At 39.7% G+C, this 23,450-nt stretch overlaps 1 protein-coding gene across 17 annotated transcripts in view; it reads right to left on the bottom strand.

Moving 5' to 3' along the window:
- The window catches only part of myo18ab (myosin XVIIIA b), a 112,824-nt gene that overhangs the window by 32,518 nt on the left and 56,856 nt on the right, over positions 1-23,450 (bottom strand). For 14 of the 17 annotated variants that reach the window (XM_017490631.3, XM_017490633.3, XM_053687536.1 and 11 more), the window contains 12 exons: positions 19,809-19,820; positions 18,728-18,901; positions 18,320-18,410; positions 16,620-16,806; positions 13,600-13,686; positions 12,231-12,372; positions 11,939-12,098; positions 8,956-9,142; positions 8,622-8,820; positions 7,756-7,865; positions 6,109-6,174; positions 1,975-2,103 (listed from right to left, as the gene is read on the bottom strand). In XM_017490631.3, the coding sequence (XP_017346120.1) occupies positions 1,975-2,103; positions 6,109-6,174; positions 7,756-7,865; positions 8,622-8,820; positions 8,956-9,142; positions 11,939-12,098; positions 12,231-12,372; positions 13,600-13,686; positions 16,620-16,806; positions 18,320-18,410; positions 18,728-18,901; positions 19,809-19,820 (1,544 nt within the window). The remainder of the gene's footprint in view (positions 1-1,974; positions 2,104-6,108; positions 6,175-7,755; positions 7,866-8,621; positions 8,821-8,955; positions 9,143-11,938; positions 12,099-12,230; positions 12,373-13,599; positions 13,687-16,619; positions 16,807-18,319; positions 18,411-18,727; positions 18,902-19,808; positions 19,821-23,450) is intronic. The other 3 variants (XM_053687549.1, XM_053687548.1, XM_053687537.1) reach the window with 1 other exon arrangement.

The raw sequence follows: 23,450 nt of genomic DNA, 5'->3' as shown, positions 1-23,450 counted from the left end.
ATAACAGGTACAAAGACCAATTTCAGTGTACTTCTGCTCGCCGATAAACGCCACAACCTAGGATGGATTTAACCCAGAAACGTAAGCTCCAGTCTGCTTCCTTTACACAAAAGTGGATTGAAAAAGCAATGGTATTGTTTAAACCTTTTACAGATACACCTACAAAAAAAACTATCAGTGAAAATGTTCAGACAGACAAACAGCTGTATTAATCCACAGGGATTAGGTTCCAGGTAAACTCCACAGGGAAGTGCTGCACCAGTCTGACCAATCAACAAGATAATCTATAAAGTCCTGCACAATGACTCACTGTAGCCAGGACAAAATTTTTTTTAACTTGTAGTTACCCAGTAAAGAAGTCGGTATAACAACCAGGAAATATACAAAAAATAAAAAACTCCTCCTGACTGACATTCTCAAAATAAAAGCTGTCGTTGACATGCAGGTGACGTTTAAACGTGTGCTTGCTCTGTAGTGATGTGTAGATAAATGGAGGTCCTTCATAGAAAAATGAATAAAAAACATATTTTCAAAAATCCCCATTAGTAATTAGTTTAAGTTTAGCCTACGTACCAAATAAAAAATGTTTTCTTGAAGCCTGTGTATGGGGGCAAAGTGGCTTAATGGTTAGCACCGGCAGGGTTGGGGGTTCGATTCCCGCCTCTGTCCTGTGTACGCTGAGTTTTCATGTTCTGCCTGTGCTTTGAGGGTTTCCTCCAAGTACTCCGGTTTACTCCCACAGTCCAAAGACATGGCTGATTGGCATCGCTAAATTGATTGTAGTGTGTGAATGAGTGTGTGTGTGTGCGTGTGTGTGATTGTGTCCTGCGATGGATTGGCACCCCATCCAGGGTGTCCCCTGCCTTGTGGCCCGAGTCCCCTGGGATAGGCTCTAGGCTCCCTGTGACCGTGTGTAGGATAAGTGGGACAGAAAATGGAAGGATGGACGGAAGTCGGTATATAGCATAGTGCTACTCATATCATTCGACCAATTATCTGGCTTACGACAGAACGGTTTTTAGGAAGCAGATTAAATCTGCGGTCTTTTCAGAATTAAGGAACACACAGGTATGTGAAAATACTGAGGAAAGCGCCGTGCCACAAAGCCGTCATATAACTCTCTGACTGTAAGTAAATGGTTACTTGACAGTTAAATGTACCGAGAGAAAATAAAGACACGAAATCAGATAATATATTTTGTGTGTAAGAGCAGAACACCACAAAGTGACTGTTACTTACAGTGGGAGAGTTATACGACAGCTTTGTGTTGGACTTCATTTTGTCAATATGACAGACTGAGAAAGAGAAGGGGGTACGAAAGAAAGAAGGTGAAGTAGGGAGTGAGAGAAAGCAAGCATGCGTGAATATGTACCATATTCAAAAGGTCAATTCACATCATAAATGTTTCTGAAATATTTTAGTACAACCAAATAACACCGCTCTCCATGATCAGATTAACCATTTCGATGGACGCCGTTTCCATGAAGCAAAACGGGAAAACATGACTCTGTGCTTCCTGCTGTAGTATTAGACTACTATTTTTCACTTGCACATGTCTCCAGAGAAAATACATTCATGTTGATTTTTAACCCGAAGCAGAAAAAGTGAACAGAGGCATGAATGTACACGGGGTGAGGGTGGGGTGAAAGGGGACACGAGTAAGCTGGGACCAATCCAGCCATGATGAAGGGCTGAGTGAGAGGCAGCGTTTCCCTGAAGACAATCAGATTGAATTTGATCTGCCAGCTGAGGGCACAGCCAGAGGGATTTATTATGGGTTGCTCTGATGAAATCCTGATGGGCAAAATCCTACAGCACTCACCATGGAGAGCTCTCAATTCAAAAGCAGCCCAGTGAACAAAATATAACGTCGCCACTCGGTCTCATTTTGATTGATTGATTGATTTTTATTCTAATAAGATGTTTAACGCGGCTCTGACATGAAAGTATTAAGCAGATCTCTCGGTAACTCACCTTCCTCTTTTTGAAGGCTTGCCGGGCGAGGTAGCCCCTGCAGGTGGCCTGGAAGAGAGTGATGTTGCGCCTGGTCTGCAGATCCCTCTGTTCCTCCAGCTTAGCCAGAACCCCTGCCCTGAAGAACACCTGTACACACAACACATCCATGAGATCCACAGCTTCGTAAAACAAACACTGCCGTTTGACTCCCTTGACTACTTTATATGAATAGTCGCAGAGTGCTCTCTTACAAGCGCGTCAGCTGTAACGAGCCTCTCTCGCATTTCGCACATGTTCTATTTGTATGAAATCAAAATAAATAAACACTTCATCACAACGTACAAATCAAGAGCACTGACGCATACACATAGAGGCTGAAAATCAGTTTTCTTTCTGTCCTTTTTTTTTCTTTTTTGTCAGGACCTTGGGGTTCTCACCTCAAGCTCGATCTATACTACATTTCCTTTAATATGTGATAGAGGTTTCAAACTGAGGCAGAGCAACATGAGGCGAGGAAAAAAACAGACATTTTCTGATATAAATAAACACAATAAGTTCTAGTTTTTCTGCATTTTCGTTCAGCGGACCCTCGGGATTCGAAACGCTTTAACATGATAACAGCACTAAAGGCAGACTTAGAGCCACGGGGTTGTTTACCGCCCTGACGATACAAAGAATTTCGCAGCCAGTACATTGACAGCACAGAGCAGTGGTTCTGAGTGTCGGCTGATTAAATTACTCCACATCAGTAACGTTGGCAGGAAACGTCTCTTGATTGAGCTTATATCTGCGGTTGTGCCACAGCGTAATTCTCCACTACAGATCAAAACCAGGCATTATTTCTGTGCCACGTGTTGCAGTATTTATTAAGACACACAGCATCCTGTAGATGAGTGGAGCATTACGGAACAATACCATATGATCTTCCGAGACATCATTTCATTTACTAAGTAATTCATTTACTAAGACACCCCCTTTATGTAACTATTTTTAAATCACGTCGTCGCAGCACATTTTGAGGACACTCTAGATAGCTGGAACAGCGCATGTTGACACCCATGATGAAGAATGCTGATGAAACCTCTAAGCAACACTAAAGAGTTGCCATCTGGGTCAGCAAGCAGCCTTGAATCCTTCAGCCACTAAGTTGCATGGCTGCTCCAGTACTGACAGCTGAAGGTTAGTATGGTTATCCGAGCAGAGCGGCTTTGTCAGATGGGTCATGAAGCTCATCTAATCATACTTTCCTAGAAAAAAAATAATGGGGGGGACCTCAAAAGAGAGCATTTTGACTCATGGTGGTGGGAGAAGAAATCCCAAATAACGCTCATATATCAGAAGCTACACTCTCCGCTACAGTCCTGCTGGGCTAAACAATGTCGACACCCACACAGTAATTTTATTGTGTGCTCCGTTCCTTTACCCCCATCCATAATAATCTGATGTTCACTGATCTCCATTAATTCGTTCATGCTGATGCCCTCGAGCCATTTTTCACACTTGGCCCAAATACTCAAGTCCGTACCCATGATTGATTCTGGGCTCATTTGTAGGAGGGCATTATCATCACAGACAAATTGCAGCACAATTTTATACCTCACTTCTGCCGTGCTTGAACTTTGTGTGTGTGTGTGCACGTGCGCGCAAAATTAGAGATAATAGATACATCTCTTTATTGTTCTTATTAAATTGCGATGAACTACGCTTCATCGTGCCGCAGTGGTTTCGTTCTTTTGCTTTTGCTTTGAAGGACAAATATGATACTAACATTAATGAGCTTTTTAATCCAGCTGTGCATAGAAAGGACAATTTTACACTTCAAACCTTTTTTTTTTTTTTACCACTAACTGAGCACGCGTCTGCCATGAGAAGCATGTACTAATCAGTTCAGTATGACAAGCTCCCACACGGACTTTCTGCTTCACCAAAAACATTAATTCTGTACCAGGAACTAACAAGGATACCAGCACTATGGTGCATGAACTAAAAACCATCCCTGATTCCTCTGGTGGAAATGCACTTTATAAGCTCCTGAATGCTCGTTGTGATGACGTCACGTGACGCCTTATGGGCCAAATCTGTGAAAAATCTGCGGTAATTTTGAAAAATTGTAAGCTCCTCCGAATATTGCGGAGTTTCAAAATCATGGAGGGACTGGACGTGCCACTCTGTAGCTACAACTTTTATGCACACTGGGCAGTTATCATATTGGTTACAATGCTACACTTTTATACGTGTGTGTGTGTGTGTAGATTTAGACCAATGTATATTGTTCTAGACACCCCCATTTAACCCCCACAATTAGGGGCCGTTTACAAGACAACGTTTCCGACTAAAAACGGAAAACTTTTTATGCGTTTTGCCTGTTTGTTTTCCACGACAACGGCGTTTTGGGGCCTGAAAACGGGTTTCAGAGTGCAAGTTTTTGAAAACGATGTTATCGTCTCCGTGTAAACGTACAAAAACGAGAATCTGTGGAAACGATGACGTCATGCGCACGCGTTCAGTCTATAGGCATGCGCATGAGTACTTCAAAACAATGCGTGAGACGTTTTAAATTGCAGGACTGTGTGTGTTTCTCCAGCAAAAGTGTACATTCACTGCATCACTACTACGACCAGCGGAGACATGTTTGTTTCGTACGCCAAATTATTAACCAACAGCTACGCCAACGAAGGGCATTCAACACCTTACAACTATCTTTGCAACAGTCTGGTTTGGAGTAAATCTGTATCCTTTTATTGCTAATAAAATATAGAAAGCAGACTGACTGCCAGAGTCTCACTATTTAGATTTTTTTTCAGTATTTAAAAATGAACGAGCTTTGTTAACAGAATTCTGACCTGGAGCACAAAAAAGCTAAAAGATAGGGTTGAAGACAGAAAAATCCATTTCCACATTTCATGTACATTATATTACATTAGAGACGTCTCCGCATTTATTAGCCAAGAAAAATAAGCCGGATTTATACTCGACAAGCGCGAGTTTTCACAATCGATTGACATTTCAAAATGAAAAATTTTCCAAGTCGAATGTCAACTATTAACTATCATTAACTATCGGGATTCTAGGTAAACCATTGAAATCATTTGAGAAACGTAAACATTATTGTGCTTTTTATCCAGAAAAAACACAGAACCCCCGTTTACTTGTATTTGTTTCTAAGGCAGTCTTGCTGGATCAATATGACCGATACGTTGACGTGAATGCTTATGTGCGCAGGCATGTTGTGTTTCTTTACAAAGTGACATCACCACCTACTGGCCTGGCATGCATAATACAGCGTTTTTAATAGTTTTCGCGGATCCGTACGTGTGGGAAGCGTTTTGACAACGCTGTCGTCGGTACGCGAATCATTTCAAAAACGTTTTTTTCATTTTCAAAGGAAAAACGATAAATGAAAATGTTCTTAGTACATCGCAGTCATGTAAACGTCCCCTTAATCAGCCATTTATGAGCCTGCTGCTATGCTGGCTTTCTTGCCTTGCTGCTTTTCATTATCTCACTGAGCTGATTGGTGTTTGTTGTGGCTTACTGGCGCACAGAGCGCCCCAAATGCAGCGCTGTTGTCCGCCAGTATCCTTTTTGGCGACGCACATAGGAAAGGGAACTAATTCAACTTTAATTGCACAAAGCGTGGAGGATAGACTGAGTGCAGTAGAACCTTCCAGCCCCGAGCCAAAGTCATGACTGCTCATTGCAAGAAGCAAATGTCTCTTAATTGTTTTTTCACGCTCCAAGGCTCCAGCAAATGACGGTGACAAAAGCGGCAGCCTTATCACCTCTGACGCGTCGAGGAATGGCCGAGCAGGAACACCCTTTTGGCCCGTCTCCCTATTGGCTGCTGCACTGTTTCCCCCAGCTGTGAGTGGGGTAACAGGATTACAGGCTGAAAGTCTGAGTGGCGTAGAGGGAAACCAAATGATTTGGTAATCTAAACGGAAATCATACCATCTGTTGGTATACCAGAACTGATCCTTGCCCTGATTCTGTATGTTACATGCTCACTCTATGCACCGTTCCATAATAGTGGATTGATGAACACACATGAGAGCATCTCACCTGAAGATTAAGGTTATCGTTGGATTAGAGACTTAAAAGTATGAAATGAAACAAAGCCTGTGATCACAGTGAAAATGTCTCGCTGCTTACCCTGCTCAAACCCATGTGATAGCTGCTTTTCTCCAGCTCCAGAAACTCCAGGAGCTCTTCCACAGCCTGAAACACAAACATGCACACGGGTACAAATGTGAAAGTCAATACACAGCGTACCTCAGTATGCCCTAGCTCTGCATTGCTCAGTGTGTTGACACGGGGCCCTAATTTTTTTTTTTTTTTCCATCCATTTATTCAAAACTGCCTCACTATTCTGACTCTCCTTTTGTGCCTCAGCATTCCAGTGTAGCTGAAGTGCGCACTTCACTCAGCTCAGACGGTGTTTCTCCAGTGGTATGCTCAAGTCTCTTCACATGCCCTTACCAAGTCAGTAAAAAAATGCACTTTTACAGATGACTTTAATGTGGGTTCCAATGTGAAACTCTCATTCAGAGCGAGAGCAACATTTTACTGATCATACAGAGAGCAGGGTGTCCTGGCAAATCTATACTGCTTGGTTAGACAACATGAATTGTTTTTCCCGCATGTTTATATACTTATAGAGTAACGAAAAAACAAGTAAACAACAGTTAAAAAACAAGGACAGGTAGCTGCTGCACACATCTTTAAATTTTTTTTTATTTATAAAAACTGTTCTTTTTCCCCCTCCCCTGGTATATTTCTCAAAGACACAGTCACACATGCTCAGAGGTTTTTGAAGAAGTCTTTCGAATCTTTCAGTTCAGCCAGAGAATCTCAGAACAGCTGGGTTAAAGAAATACTCCCAGTGTTTTTCAGTCTAGCGCCTGTAGTGTTAGAGAATAACTGAATCATTTCTACTAAAGAAAGGAATGGGGGGAAAAAACTGTTTACTTGAAACTCGCCCAAGTGCAGCTAATGATCTCCATCAACAAGAAAGTTTAAAACTCTCGATGATACAACACAAATTCAAAGCTACAAGTGCTACAGTATAATAATAAGGGTCTTATGATGAGACTGATATTAACACCAAAAAGAGAGCAATATGGTCCTTATTAATTCCAGCTACTCGATGCTTTTACTGAGGATTAACCTGAATAGCCGTAATTTGATTCCGTCTGAAGGATTCCCATCCCTCAAAGGATGAATCACACGGATTTAAATTTTAATTTACAAATAAGTTGGAAAAATGTTTTAAAATTTAGTTCGTAAAATGATGGAAGATATTCCCTTATAGACAGCACTGCCTTTGTTCTGTCCAAATATATCTTATACAGTGTTAAGGTCTTTTTAAATGCTGCTGAGAATCTAATTCTGTGTGGCAAATTAAAAAAGTGAAGTATTTAAACTCCTATTACGCCTCTGTTGCATCCACTGTAGAACACAGCCTTGTACTTAGTTTTATATTTTGCAGTGTTCTTCATAATATATAATAACCACCCTAATCTTGGGCATGAGGTTTACTATGGCCCTCAGGTGAGTTTAGCTAGGAGGATGGGACGCTTCTCATAAAGGTTTCACAGAGGTCTTTGATTAAAGTTGTTTTATTGTTCTGTTGCTGAGACAGCAGAGACAGAAAGAAGAACGATGAGCAGAGCTAGCCATTACTCAGCTCAGGGCCCCCAGCGTTGTCATAATCAATTACACAGTGGGACAGCAAATGGAGGAAAAGCACAGAGGAGACCACACACACACACACACACAGACACACACAAAGTGACTCACCCTTTTCTCATCTGTCACAATATAGTTGCGTCCGTGCTTTTTAGTCAGGTGGGGTGCTAGTACGTCAAAGCGTCGGCGGAACTCAGAGAACACCATGTGATCAGGGTAACCTTCAAGAGAGAGGGGAGTGTAAGGCTGAGCTGAGCGTGTGAGGGTTATGAGCTTTATGAGAGTGTTCCCAGTGCCAGATAAACACAAGGCCAATGTACACGATATATTTCATGGGCAAATCTCCACACATTTCTGCTGATTCTAATATCAGCTTTGGAAACCAGCAGTTTTGCAATGACACGCTTTGCTGATTCTGCTGTATATTTTATAGTAATGATATTAAACAAAACAAATTAAATCCACAGATGTTCATGAATACAAGCTCGCATACGCTACTGCTTCCAGCATCAATCTGCAGCTTATTTCATTAAATATTTAACAAAATCATAATCTTGAGCTGTATTACCTCTAATTTGGATTGTGACATATTAAACAAACATAGTGTTCTGAGACTAGTGTATTTTACAGAAGAAAAAAAAAAGATAAAAGAAAAAAGGTTAGAAGCCGGCCTTAGATGACCGTGAAATCAGCTCACCGTGGGGTCATGGGGATATTTCATTTCCCCATTGTCAAAACTGACACGACATTCATCAATTCCATACCAGTATGAAAACACTGAAAATCAGGTCTCATAAATGTGTAGTGCTGGGCGGATTATCAGTAGGAAATTCTTTATAGCTTACGGGAATTAATGGACTTGCCGATTTGTCAGTCATGTATTTGAAAATGACCAAAAAGCACATTTTTCTATAGCATCTACTGGCAATGAGACATCTGTCCAGGTGGATTTGTATCATTGCACGATCCCCTCCTACCTTGGCGATATATGCGCAGAGCATCAAGCAGTTTGGAGCCTCGGAGCTGAGCACGCAGCAGCACCACGTCTAGCTGCATGAGCCCTGTGTCACTGCTTTCTCCATGAACACGCATCTCTCCACTCAGGGCCTCCGCCTTGGGCATCAGGCAGTGCACAAAGTGCACCCTAGAGCGCCTCACCGTGTCTATAAGCGCATCCTGGTGGAGCAAACACGAACACAAATCATACAATAGATTTATCTTCAACTTTGTTTTTGCTTTTTTCAGGGTGTCTCACGATACGGTTAAATATTACTGAGTAAAACGATACATTCTCCAAAGCTTAGTACAGACCACTTGCAGCTTGATCTGGATGCACAGGGACTTCTTTTTGACGGCAGCCATGCCGGTAGTGAAAGTCTTCCTCATGCTGGTTGCCCGACGCAAGGCCAGCTGAGAGCCTCCTTCAAGACCGGCAATGGAGCCCGACAGCACCGTGGCACCTCCGGAACGCCCCATAAACAGCCCACTGATGTTCTTCCTGGGAAGCAGAAGCGAAAACAGGAAAAGACAAAGGTTGACCGACAGTGGATTATACCAATTGTGATAACCAAGTTAGGTGGTACCTGCCGATAACCGGTTAATCAACCGATACTGAATGAAAACAACACCCAAAGTAAAATATTGCTGAACTTTATTACAAAAATAAACAGTAATGACTGTACCATGAAAATGTACCGTACTTGTTTAATGAAATGAATATAGAAATATTAATATTTTATTAACTATTAACAAATATTAAAGTAAATAAATGATATACATCCAAACTGAACCAAAAAGTAACACTCCAAATAATAAATCAAAATACAGACACCCAAAATGAATCAAAAACACTGCAAATAACACAACAAAATTTGTCAGTGATGGTTTGTATTTCGCCTCTAGAGGCCGCTCTCGTACTGTATAATGACAGCGGACGCTTTGCAGCCGCTAACGCAGGGGTGGGCAATCTGATTCGGAAAGGGCCGGTATTTCCAGCAGTTGTTTATCGGTGCCAATTAATGGGCGAAACCGATCAATCGCTCGACCTCCAACAGCGAGACACAGAAAACCCTTTAGCCAAGTACGCAATGGCCGACAAGAACACAGTCCTCTGTAATATAGTAATATTGCTCAATGACAGGTGGGCGTTAAAAGAAACAGTTGCTGACAATTTACCCTTCCTCATTAAAAGCCTCGCATTAAAGAAAAGCTCCAGGGCAGTCAGGCAGGCAGTTTTAAACTTTGCACTCTGGCTGTCCACTTAAGCAATTAAAGCCAGTAATCACGTGCCATATTCTTTTTTTTTTTTCTTGTCTAATAGCTTGTGTTTGACTCCAGTGGTGGGAATCAGAACATTTTATTTGATGATTTTTTTAATACTTCATTGGAATGTATAAAAAGCATTTAAGTGGGGCATTTCTTTACTTTTTATAATTTAAACAAACAACAACAAAAAACAGGTCTCACTAATGAATTAATAGCATACTTTTAAGTATTTTAGAAAAACCTATGCACCAATTTTGTAATTAAATATAAAAACAAAGTACGTGCTCTAAACCCATTTGGGATTCTGCGTGTGTCGGACAAGCTTAAATTAAACAATGACATCTATTTCTGAATGATTGTGCTAAACGGTGATACGAAAGCATTACTGTTGGTAATTATTATTTTATTTTTTAAAAAGGTTCAAACATTGATGTTAATGGAAATGTTTATAACTTCCTCGTGACAGTTTTTACTTTCTTATACGGAAAAAAAGTAGCTGCTGCTAACATTAGTTCGGTCGGTAGAAGGATAAATTTACACGCTCGCTGCTATTTTAAAGTATTTAAGGTGCAAGTGTTGTAAATGCATTTTTACTGGAGTCCATATTCACATCTGTTTGTGCCTGTATGTACAAAAAGAACAGAAATGAAAAGGTTTGTGTGTCTGTTTTCTCTCTCTCTAACACACAGACACACACACAGAGATACACCACTTTCATTATTGCCATTATGACCCTCGACACAACAGGAGGCATAAACAAACCTACATAACAATCATTATCACAACCACCTTAAATTTGCCCTCACTAGTGAGCCTCCCGGTGCTCATTCAACCTCTCAGTGTAATAATCAGCTTCAGAATTTACCCAACTCTAAAACAAAGTGCATTAGATACTAAACTATGACGAGAGACTTCTCTCAGTATAAAAAATATACAACCCCAATTCTGAAAAAGTTGGGACAGTATGGAAAATGCTAATAAAAATAAAGAGAAGTGATTTTAAATGTACTTTGACTTGTATTTAAACAAAAATGTATAAAGACCAGGTATTTGATGTTTTACCCAATCAACTGCAGAGTTTTTTTTTTTTGAAGATAAACGTTTATTTTGAAATTGATGCGTGCAACACGTTCCAAAAAAGTTGGGACGGGGCAATTTAGGACTAATAGCGATATGACAAGTTGAAATAAGAAGGTGATGTGAAACAGGTGAGGCAATCGTCTAATCGTAGTATATAAGGAGCCTCCAAAAAAAGGCCTAGTCCTTCAAGAGCAAGGATAGGTCAAGGCTCGCCAATTCCACCAACAGATGTATCGGCGAATAATCCAACACTTTGAGAACAACATTTCCCAAAGACTAATCGGTAAGATTTTAGGCATTTCACCTTCTACAGTGCACAATATAATTAAAAGATTCAAGGAATCCTGCCAAATCTCTGTGCATAAAGGGCAAGGCTGAAAACCACTTCTGAATGTGCGTGATCTCCGATCCCTCAAACGTCACTGTCTTAAAAACCGTCATGAGTCTGTAATGGATTTCCTGACATGGACTCGGGAATACTTTGGTAAACCTTCGTTACTCAACACCATTCGCCGCTGCATCCACAGATGCAAGTTAAGGCTTTACTGTGCAAAGCAGAAGCCGTACAGCAACACCGTCTAGAAAAGCCAGCGTCTGTCATGGTATGAGGTGTGTCAGTGCTCATGGCAGGGGTAACTCGCACATCTGTGAGGGCACCATTAATGCAGAAATACGTACACATTTTGGAGCAACATATGCTGCCATCCAGAGCAGGACAATGCCAAACCACATTCTGCCCGGATTACAAGCACATGGTTGCGTAAGCAGTGTGTGTGGATGCTAGCATGGCCTCCCTGCAGTGCTGACCTGTCTCTTCGATTTTTTTTTGCATATTCCACACTGTCCCAACTTTTTAAGACTTGGGGTTAAAATGGAAATTAAATTTATGTTAAAATCCTATAAAGATGTTTCATTTATTTTCTGCTGGTCATCGGGAGGTGTGACTTACTTCTGCGAGTCCTGCAGCAGAGTGACAGCATTCTGGGAGGCAGGGTTCTGCTTGGCATGGCACAACCAGCCCAGAACATCATATTCCACCCAGTCTGTGCCATGACTGTGACCCAGCAGGAAGCGATGCTGCTTCTCACTCTTCAGCAGCAGGTTTGGGCCTGGATGAGAATAAACAAACGTGGATTTGAAAACATGTGTAAGCACAATCGCATCTCCTGTATCAGTAAGGGATTCTGGAGGAACTGTGCTGCTTATGTTGAGTGAGGTGATGTGTGTGAAATTATGCTGACCTTTGACCTCTCCCTCCGTGGGGCCATAGTAGCTGAAAAGGCGCTCCAGCAGAGTTTCCTCAGAGCCCCCGGGCTGCAGAGCCTCTTCCTCCATCAGCCACAGCAATCCACGTGCCTCATCAGTCCTTGCCAGCGTCCTCACCTAACGCACATGCACAAGATGATGCACACAAACACACGGTTCATGGATCAGAATCACGGCATGGCTGAGCATTCTTTATGAAGCAGAGGGGGAAAAGCATGAGCCGCAAAAGCCTAATCATCTTAACATCACACAAGCAAAAGACGAGCCATTAGCCTTAGATTCCTCATTAAAAGCCTCGCATTAAAGAAAAGCTCCAGGGCAGTCAGGCAGGCAGTTTTAAACTTTGCACTCTGGCTGTCCACTTAAGCAATTAAAGCCAGTAATGACGTGCCATATTCTTTTTTTTTCCCCCTCATCTTATAGCTTGTGTTTGACTCCAGTGGTGGGAATCAGAACAACATTTTATTTGATGATTTTTTTAAGACTTCAGTGGAATGTATAAAAAGCATTTAAGTGGGGCATTTCTTTACTTTTTATAATTTAAACAAACAACAACAAAAAACAGGTCTCACTAATGAATTAATAGCATACTTTTAAGTATTTTAGAAAAACCTATGCACCAATTTTGTAATTAAATATAAAAACAAAGTACGTGCTCTAAACCCATTTGGGATTCTGCGTGTGTCGGACAAGCTTAAATTAAACAATGACATCTATTTCTGAATGATTGTGCTAAACGGTGATACGAAAGCATTACTGTTGGTAATTATTATTTTATTTTTTAAAAAGGTTCAAACATTGATGTTAATGGAAATGTTTATAACTTCCTCGTGACAGTTTTTACTTTCTTATACGGAAAAAAAGTAGCTGCTGCTAACATTAGTTCGGTCGGTAGAAGGATAAATTTACACGCTCGCTGCTATTTTAAAGTATTTAAGGTGCAAGTGTTGTAAATGCATTTTTACTGGAGTCCATATTCACATCTGTTTGTGCCTGTATGTACAAAAAGAACAGAAATGAAAAGGTTTGTATGTGTGTGTGTGTGTGTGTGTGTTAGAGAGAGAGAGAACACACACTCTACTTTCATTATTGTCGTTATTATGCTTGACACAGCAAGAGGCATAAACAAACCTACATAATCATTATCCCAACCACCTTAAATGAGAGTACACATTCACAAAGTGAAAAGAAAAGAAAGAGGTGCAATCATACAAGTTGGCAGCTGTTGTGTTTGTACATCACACTGCTTCAGGAAGAGCCCAGAGCATGCAGGGAGAAAGATCTCATGCTACTCTGCATTGCTGGACAGACAGCAAGGCACACTGGGAAGGAGGAGGTGCTTACCAACGCTTGGGTTGAGGCTTGGTCTATAGCTGCTACAGATAAGGACGTACTGGGCTCTATGTCATCTAATGCAAGCTCTATGTTTTCCTAAATGGGAACAGAGGGGTCATTAGTTCACTATGATTAGAACATGATTGCTTTTGATTTTGCAGGTTTGTGAGTAATTTCTTTTGTTACCCGGTGACCAATGACTAAACTAGGATGCCTTACTGAACAGTATTAAAATAAGAAAAACGCACATAAACGTCACATTCAACATTTATCTTCATCATCATCTTAGTTTCTGATTTTCTATTCAAAATGTTATCAAATCTCAAATGAAATATAAGCATGACAGTATTCTAGACAGATATATCATTTAGGATTGACCTGATTTATGGCAGCAATTAACCTCTAGGGTTATAAATGCTAGGGTTTATTTCATCTGGTCACAAGGCAAGTCAATTTGAAAATCACAACAAATCATTATCAGATTAAAAATATATATAAATTAATTCTCAATCAGTCTACATAATTTGATTATTAAAGATAGAATGAATCAACAAAGCACAGGGTTTATATTTTGTGATCGTGGGGGGGGGGGGGGTAACACTGATAATACCAGTATACAGTGCACTCCACTGATATTGGCACACTTAAATATGAGCAAAGGAGGCTGTGAAAAAAATTTATTCTTTATTGTTTAAGCTCTTGGTCAAAAAAATTCTCTGCTCTCATATATATATATATATATATATATATATATATATATATATATATATATATATATATATATATATATATATAAAAACACTTCACTAAATATAGGTGTGCCCAATTATTGTCCTAGTATGGAAAATACTCCCTTTGCCAAGATATCAGCTTCTTCTCCTATGATGCCTGATGAGGTTGGAGAATACATGGCAAGGGATCTGAGACCGTTCCTCCATAAAGAATCTCTCCAGATCCTTCACATTTTGAGGTCCATGCTGGTGGACTCTCCTCTTCAGTTCACCCCACGTGTTTTCTATGGGTTTCAAGTCAGGGGACTGGGAAGGCCATGGCAGGATTTTGATTTTGTGGTTAGTTGATTTTGATGTATGTTTTGGAGTCCATGATGCCATGCATCCTAAAAAAATGTCAAAAATGTCCAGAAAAACAGCCCTGAAACAATAAAGCACCACCACCATATTTAACTGTGGGCATGAGGTACTTTTCCATACAGCTACATCTCTGTGTGTGCCAAAACCACCTCTGGTGTTTATTTATGGGTTTAGAATTGTTTCATAATTCCAAATAAATAGATTACGATCAACAAATAAATGTAGTGAGATTTACAATTTTTTTTTTTGTGGATTTTGAAACATTTCATGCATCAAGAGTGCACTTAAATCCACAAATAGTTGGTCTCCGCCTACCGTCTACTCAAGCCAATCGGATGACCACCACGTTGCACTGACCAATCGTAAGCAATCACGTTTTGTTTTACAGTCAGGATGGGAACAGAGTCATATTGCACAGAACTCGCATACATCATCTAACAGCATCACTGTAACATCTAAAAGAAAACCAGCAATGTTATGGGTCTTAAATGCACAGTTCTTATAGATGAGTGCTCTGATGGATTAGTAATGATTCATTCACGGATTCAGTAATGATTCGTTAGACTGATTCAAACCGGTAACTCCTAAAGTTCCAGAGTCTTTTAGCACGGTTCGTTTAGAGAATGTAATCATTAGCCTGTGAATTGGATGAAACTGGCCGCGCTGTGTTTTGGCAGGCTGCCTGTGAGGACATTTTCTTGCCAATGCCATCTTTTCCCGATACACAGTCTTTTAATCTCACCCCACTCAATTTATTGTAAAATCACAAACCGGGTTTTCTTTTAGATGTTGTTACAATGATGGTGTTAGATGGTTAGAACCACTCTCCTGTCATTATTCCTCCTGATCAACGACATTAAAGAGCCTTCATAGTATGTGAGTTCGGTGCGATATGACTCTGTTCCTGTCCTGATTGTAAAACTAAACGTGACTGGTTGGAGCAAGACCCTGTTACAATTGGTCAGTGCAACGTGGTGGTTATCCGATTGGCTTGAGTAGACATTGGGCAGAGTTCAACTATTTGAGGATTTGTGTGCACTCGACGCTAGAAAGGTTTCAAAATCCAGAAATGCGTGCAGCGAACCACAAATGAATGCAGGGTAGAGCTGTGTTTGTGACATAAAAATGTATTTGTAAAAAAAATGTGCAAATCTCATTTTATTTATTTGTCAATTTTATTTATTTTTGTCAAACTACTAACATATTTGTGGATCTCATTCAACGCATCTGTGAAGTTTAATTCCGATAAATCTCACTACATTTATTTGTGGATCATTATCTATTTATTTGGAATTATGAAACAATTCTAACCTCATATTTATTGCCAAAAAGCTCAATTTTTTGGCAACTCGAACCATCCTCTTCACAGCGCGTTGAGACAATATAGACACGCGTCCAATTCCAGGTTGATTCATAACATTTCCAGTTGACTGGAACGTCTTAATTATTGCCCTGATGGTGGAAATGGGCATTTTCAATGCTTGTGCTGTTTTCTTATAGACACGCCCCATTTTGTGAAGCTCAACAACCTTTTGCTGCACACCACAGCTATATTCCTATTTACCCACTGTTATTTGTATTGCCTATGTGTTACCTCATATTTATACCCCTATGAAACAGGAAGTCATGGTTGAACAATTTCCTGTTCCTAGACACCCAGGTGTACTAAAAAAAAAAAAAAGTCAAATATTAATGGGAATATACTTCAAATATATTTTTCCTCATATGAATTCATATGGGTTCCAATAATTGTTGCACACCCATATTTAACAAATTATAAACCCGAGTTTTCTTTGCAATTGTTTGATATCCATGAGAGCAGAGTATTTTTGTGAATATTTTGAAGAAAAGATCAAATACAGACAATTTTTCGCAGCTTTCCATGCTCATATTAGGGTGCCAGTATTAGTGGAGGGCACTGTGTCTCCATTGTTGTACCTCCTTGTATCGCTCCAGCTCCTGTACAAACGTGCGCTCTTGGAACAGGGCCTGCAGGCGCTCCTGAGCATAGTTATGGCACAGCTCCTCAAAAGTGGCGCCACGCTTAGCCAGCCGAGGGTTTTGAAAACCCGGAGTGTCCACAATTAGAAGAGAGCACAGTGAGTGCTGACTTGACTTCAGTGCTCTATAACATACAGACACACAGAACACACACGTTAACTTGCAATTCACTGTGTATCTGTAAGATTACTTCTTTTTTTTTAATGAATCACAGTGAGATTAATCTCTTGTAACAATCCTAATTACACATCATCTGTGCAAACTTCTATTAAAAAGTTTATTTACAAATTATTTGCAGTTTACCCCGCTGTGTTTTGGGTCAATCTTTTAGCCTTTAATCCTTTCATGCATACGGTCCAGACTTTAAATTCACAGTCAATTTAAGGCTGTTTTTTAGGAAAATATATCATGTAAATTTTTGCTGCTCTCTAGACAATTTGCTATTCTCTATTTAGCATGTCTCTAGTATAACTTTTCAAACTTTCTACACAAAATCCCAGCCAAAAATATTTTGCGCCAGACAAAATATACAATTTACCTTTCGTAAAACTTTCTCCCCCATAAACTGCATAGATTTTGTGCATGTCCAGATGTCGATATATTTTGAAGAAATTATATTTTTGGCCATTAACATTACGTATTTCAGATATAATGTTCAGATGTAATATAAATTCCAGATATAACATTTTATTCTTGTTTTAACTCATGTTATTCATATACACACTACCAGTCAAAAGTTTAAAAGACACTCATTCTTTATTTTTATTTACTTTTCCACATTTTAGAATAATAATGAAGTCATGAAAACTCTGGAGTGTAACAAATGGAACTATGGGAATTATGTTGTGATAAAAAATCCAAAGTAATTTAATATTTTAGCATCTTCAAAGTACACCCCTTTATGCCTAGAATTTCCAGAAATGTATTCTTGGCAGTTTCTCGACCGATTTCTTGAGGAATTTCCCTGAGATGCTTTTTAAACAGTATTAAAGGAGTTCACACCTACGCTGGACTCTTATTGGCTGCTTTTTGGAATATTTCACTCCAAGTCATCCGTTTATAATATATATATATATATTTTTTTAAATATGATGTTAGTTTTCTAATGAAAAAAATTAATATGTCAGCACAATTATATTTTTGTCTACAACACCGATTTCAAATAATGAATCATACACCTTCAGATCAAAAGGTTTCAGTCAAGTGTCTCCATACTTTTGACCGATAGTGTATATTCAATCCATTTGATATTTCATTAAGTGATATTTAGAGAAAGTGAAATAATCCTATGCAGTTAATGCAAAAAAAAACAACCCTCAAATCTAATCTGAATATACTTTTAAATAGTATAATTATTATAAAATAATTAAAGTCTTAAAACTGGAAAAAAAAAAAAAAAAAAAAAGACTGGTTCTACTGTTAGATGTCTAAGCTTGCCTCTGTTTATTATGAAATAACTAAAATGCACAAAAATAAAGTTGTATAAGCACTGCTAAAATAAATAAATAAATAAATGTTTTCTCGCTTCAGAGATGCACACAAAGCAAAAGCTCTCAGCCACACTCCATTAAGTTCATCTGTGAGCGAGGGCTGCAGTGCGGTGCTGAGTATGGAGGAAATGAGCAGAAGGGGCTGACCGGTTGATGAGGGAGATGACGAGAGTAAAGAGTTCTGCGTAGAGCCCGGCAGCCATGGCCTCCAGACACTCCAGAGCCGTGATCTTTGTACCTAAATCATCAACACTGCGTTAGCTTCGACCACAGCAAGGCAAAGAAGCTTCAGGAGCAAATGTATTTCACTCTACTACCAAGCATTCTCATTTTAATTATTAATAACACAAATATTAGAACATTATTAACACTCTTGCTTTAAGCAGTTTTGTCTAAATTAGCGAACAATGATCTTTTCTCAGAAAATTCATTTGTAAGTATATTTCTGCTTTATTGATATATATATATATATATATATATATATATATATATATATATATATATATATATATATATATTTAGTGTGTCTGGTCTCTCAGAACAAAAGGTGTGCACCTGGGCTTTCTCCAGCTCCGACGTCATCCGGACCCTGGCGGAAGGAGGTGGACCTCTGCAGGGTTCCTTTTGGATGGTGTTTGAAGATTGACGAGGAAAGTTCTTCAAGGGTGCAGCCCAGGAGGTAGGCCGCCTTCTGGGCCCACTCATGACGTGCAAACTGTTTACGGCCGGCTGTGTTAGCAGAAAAACTCACGTGTTAGCAGCTTGTTGTGCTTCAGGACTCAAGAGCTCTAGGCTAATGCCATTTCTGATACATTTTCTGTGGTGGAACTACAATTTAGAATGATGCTCCAAAAAACTACTTAAAACAAACAAACAAACAAAAAAAACACCCAAAACAGTCCATTTAGGCTGAGTCACTCCACTGATCAGTGTCAGCGAATGGATGTTAGTATGTTAACAAATGGAATAAACAGCCAGACTACTAATGCTGTAATAACAGAGATTAATTTAGAGAGGTTTCCTAGCCTATCTCACGCTAATCACAGAAAATGCATCTGCTTTAAAAGAATGGCATTTGTCGTAAGTAATGATAAAGTTTGAGAATTTGAAATGATATTTAAAGTCCACAGAGTAAAGTGTGTGTAAAGCAGCACTAGCAGATGGTAGAGGCACTAAAGCAGCACCCAAAGCAGCTCATGCAGAAGATGAAAAACCTCTATCAGAGAAAACATGCTGAACAAAAACGAGGCCAGACAACAGACAAGCTTTACTTTCTTTCTTTTTTTTTGGATGGCTAACAACAGAAAAGCAATGAAGAACTGAAAAGTCTATAAAATGGGATGGAGGATGGGGGTTATATCAGAGCAGTGGAGCTTGAAAAGACAGCAAAGTTCTGATCCCATGCTCCGCCTCCGCTAAGTTTTAGCCTGGCTTTGAGACAATCAGGGACGTGGCTACCAAGTGATGGAGAGGGAGAGAAAAAGAGAGAGAGAGCAGGAGATAGAGGAGGACATGAGACAATAAAAATGCAAATGAAAATGTCTGGCAGTGGCGATAAAGGCGTTACGAAATACCAATCAAACATGGAGTTAAAGAAAAGTATGATTGAGGTTATGGGGGTTTTTTTTTCCTTTACCTTCTTCAGTCTCTGCATTCAGTGGCATGCAACATGCAATTGGAAAAGGGGAGGTTAGATCAAAACACCAGCATTTTAACACAAAAACTAATCAGTCAGTCAGTCACTCAGTCAGTCAGTCACGCAGCCAGCCAGTCAGTCAGTCACTCAGTCAGTCAGTCGGTCACTCAGCCAGTCAGTCACTCAGCCAGCCAGTCAGTCACTCAGTCAGTCAGTCATTCAGTCAGTCAGTCAGTCACTCAGTCAGTCAGTCAGTCACTCAGTCAGTCAGTCACTCAGTCAGTCAGTCAGTCACTCAGCCAGTCAGTCAGTCACTCAGCCAGTCAGTCAGTCACTCAGTCAGTCAGTCAGTCACTCAGTCAGTCAGTCACTCAGCCAGTCAGTCAGTCACTCAGTCAGTCAGTCATTCAGTCAGTCAGTCAGTCACTCAGTCAGTCAGTCAGTCACTCAGTCAGTCAGTCAGTCACTCAGTCAGTCAGTCAGTCACTCAGCCAGTCAGTCACTCAGCCAGTCAGTCAGTCAGTCAGCCAGCCAGTCAGTCACTCAGCCAGTCAGTCACTCAGTCACTCATAACTGCAAATATATACTGTGCAACAACAGAAAGCATTCTCTGGTAGAAATGGGGGATAAAAATTATATCACAATTGTCACCGATACCAATATCAAGATTTATAATGGACCCTTAAAACCAAAACAGCAGGAAAAAAATACAGTCAGCCCCACAATTACTGGCACCCTTTTGTAAAGATGGGTAAAAGGGGGTGAGTCTCAATCAGCTCCCTAGGTCATGAATCAGTATATTGTGTGCTGTATGAGTTTGGGCACTGGTAAGGACCACGATTAAGGACCCTGGCTCACTACACATTGGGACACTGGTGACTCAATTTCCGGCGACATGACTACCTGCACACGTAGTCGCTTCACCACTGGAATTTATCAACAACAGGCAGGTCAGAGATCTTCTGAAATTATAAGTCATGTAAATTTGCTAGCTTAATCACATGCGATTTTGTCATGGTACTTCAAGCAGGATCGTAGGCTAGCTAATGGATTTAAAAAAAAAAAAAGAAGTTATTAGACTTAAATAAACTGTATACAGAATGACAACGTTAAAAATCGCTGGCGTAAGTAATCATTTGAGAGCCACAACAACAAACTACTTACATTTGTAGACAAAGATGGCTGAGAATTCGGCTGCCCCCCCCCCCCCCCCCAATCCCCCCATCCCATTGCTGAGAGGCTTCTGAAAATATGATGTCATTTACAGTAAGGGAACAAAGTAAGCATCGACGCTTCCTGGTTTTTGCGGTACATTGTGGGAATTTTTTATTTATTTTTTTTTATTTTTTTTTATTTTTTTTTTAAAAATGGAGCGAACATTCCAGTGTACTGTAAGGATTTTGCGATTGAGACAGCCCTTAAAATGGCCGACTCCATGAGCTGTGCCCTGACTACTGAACTAGGGAGCCGACTGAGACGCACCCTGGGTCTTTAAAAAGTCTTTGTGGTGAATCAGATTAATCTCGAACTGAAAAAAAGAGGAAACGCCTTCATCTGAAGCAAATATATTCAAGGAAATACAACACAAATGACTGTATAACACATGGATAATAATAAATAACCGCATGTTTTGTGGCTGATCAAAATTCATGACTGTGGTTCTCCTATGTAACATTTAAAGAGACATAATTAGTGCTTTATTGCTGTAAATTCCAAGGCCAATAATTCTGTGGAACATTCTTATTAGAAGCCACAGGCGCTCGGTGCAAAATGTGTGTGTGTGTGTGTGTGTTACACCTGTTCAGTCTGAAAGGTTACATTCCACGCCCCACACCTCCTGTTGCCTCATTTCATTCGATCACGCGAACTTGCAAAAAAAATGATATTAAAATGGCCCGTAGTGCCTATTCAACATGTTCACATTATCTAGAATTAACTCCGGACCTGTAGCTGAAACGTTGGTTTATTTATCTGCTGCACTGGTGCAACCTGCATCTAAAAATTATTTCAAAACGGGCCGAGTGTTGGCCTTTCCTCTGATCGACTCCAAATCCCAAAATGCATCACCCAGTGTAAAGCCTTACAAATGTGTTTTTTAAAAAATGATGATGGAGCACGAAGACAAGTCTCTCAAGGGGATGAGAGACTAAGGACATGTAGATAGATGTAGAAGAGCGATAGAGAGTTCTTCATAAATCTAAGAAGCTGACATTTTGTTAATCCTTCTTTTTCCTAAAGTGCCCTATTCTAATTTTAGAGCCTAGGTTATTGGTGTTAACTGATAAAATAGTTAATAATATGATTTTTAAAAAATTAACAGCCTGAGATTACGGCCGAGTTGGACAGCCCTGGGTTAGAGGGACTCATTAATGAAGAGTAACACTGCCCTCTAATGGTTGCTCTATGTGATCAGGATTCATCAAAACACATGTCCTGACACAATATTACAGAGCTATTAATGTGGTTGATGAGACATGCAAAGCCACATACGACTGTAATTATAATTCCTTATATAATGTTTATCGATAGATTGTAGTTTTTTGACAGCCAATAAGCTTGCATTTCCACTGCAGTTTAGTGTCGCCTCAATGTGGGTGCTGTCTCCCACTCGCCTTCACGCAGGAATAATGTTGTATTATTGAAGCCCTGTACAGATACACGGTCAGACCGTATTCCAGACGCCTTTCCTGTTCACTGAACACAAACCCTATTGAGGATGTAAAATAACTGTGTTCTAGACCCTACGTAGCGCTCGATGTGACCAAGTTAGATTCAGACATGACAGGAGTGACGACTTCTCTTGTTGCCATCTTGAGCATCAGTGAATGTTTGCGCCTTTTGTAATAGTTGTGTACGAGTCCCTCAGTTGTCCTCAGTGTGAAGTGAAAAGATGGCTCTGAACATCATATAGCCACTGTTGGAAAGGGGTCAAATATGCAGAAGATGCTGGAAAAGCAAAGACAGTGCAGGACCTAGAGGATTTTTCTGAAGAACAGTGGAGAGTTTAACTGTTCAGGACATACAAGGGACTCATGAACAACTCTCACAAAACATAAACACAGTCATGGATCATCCAGGTAACAGCACACGGTATTAAGAACCAAGTGTATGTAAACTTTTGAAGTGGTTAATTTGTGTCAATTCAGTTAGTATTGTGTCATGTGGACTATATGTAAACATATGTTATGTGAAATAGTTTATTCAGGAAAGTAGTAAATAAACAAAATGCAATTTTTATGATCCTGTTTTTTTTTTTTATTACTATTAACATTTTTCAGGTATAAATAATGTCATGACCTCAACTGTATTATTTGTACTTACGTCGTGTTTAGTGTGGGGATAAAATCTGTACAAATTTGGACTTTATAAAACTTTAACATCTAACCATCTGCTTTCAATCTGAGTTGGCAACTTTTTTCTTTAAAAACAAAAAACACCAACAAAAAAACATTTATAATGTTATTTAAAAATGTTGTATCTGTGATACATCATAAACTGTATTGTGGCATAATTGATCACAATATGAATATTAATATCACATTCCCCAGCCCTAGTGTTTGGACAAATTGTATTTTAAACAAATTTCTAAATAAGGACACGACATAATATGGCACACAAAGTCAAAACAATGACGCTTTCAAA

Source organism: Ictalurus punctatus, chromosome 17, assembly GCF_001660625.3.
Source record: "Ictalurus punctatus breed USDA103 chromosome 17, Coco_2.0, whole genome shotgun sequence".
NCBI lineage: Eukaryota > Metazoa > Chordata > Actinopteri > Siluriformes > Ictaluridae > Ictalurus > Ictalurus punctatus.
The sequence above is the reverse complement of the archived record's forward strand: the minus strand, read 5'-3'. Positions and strand labels throughout refer to the sequence as shown.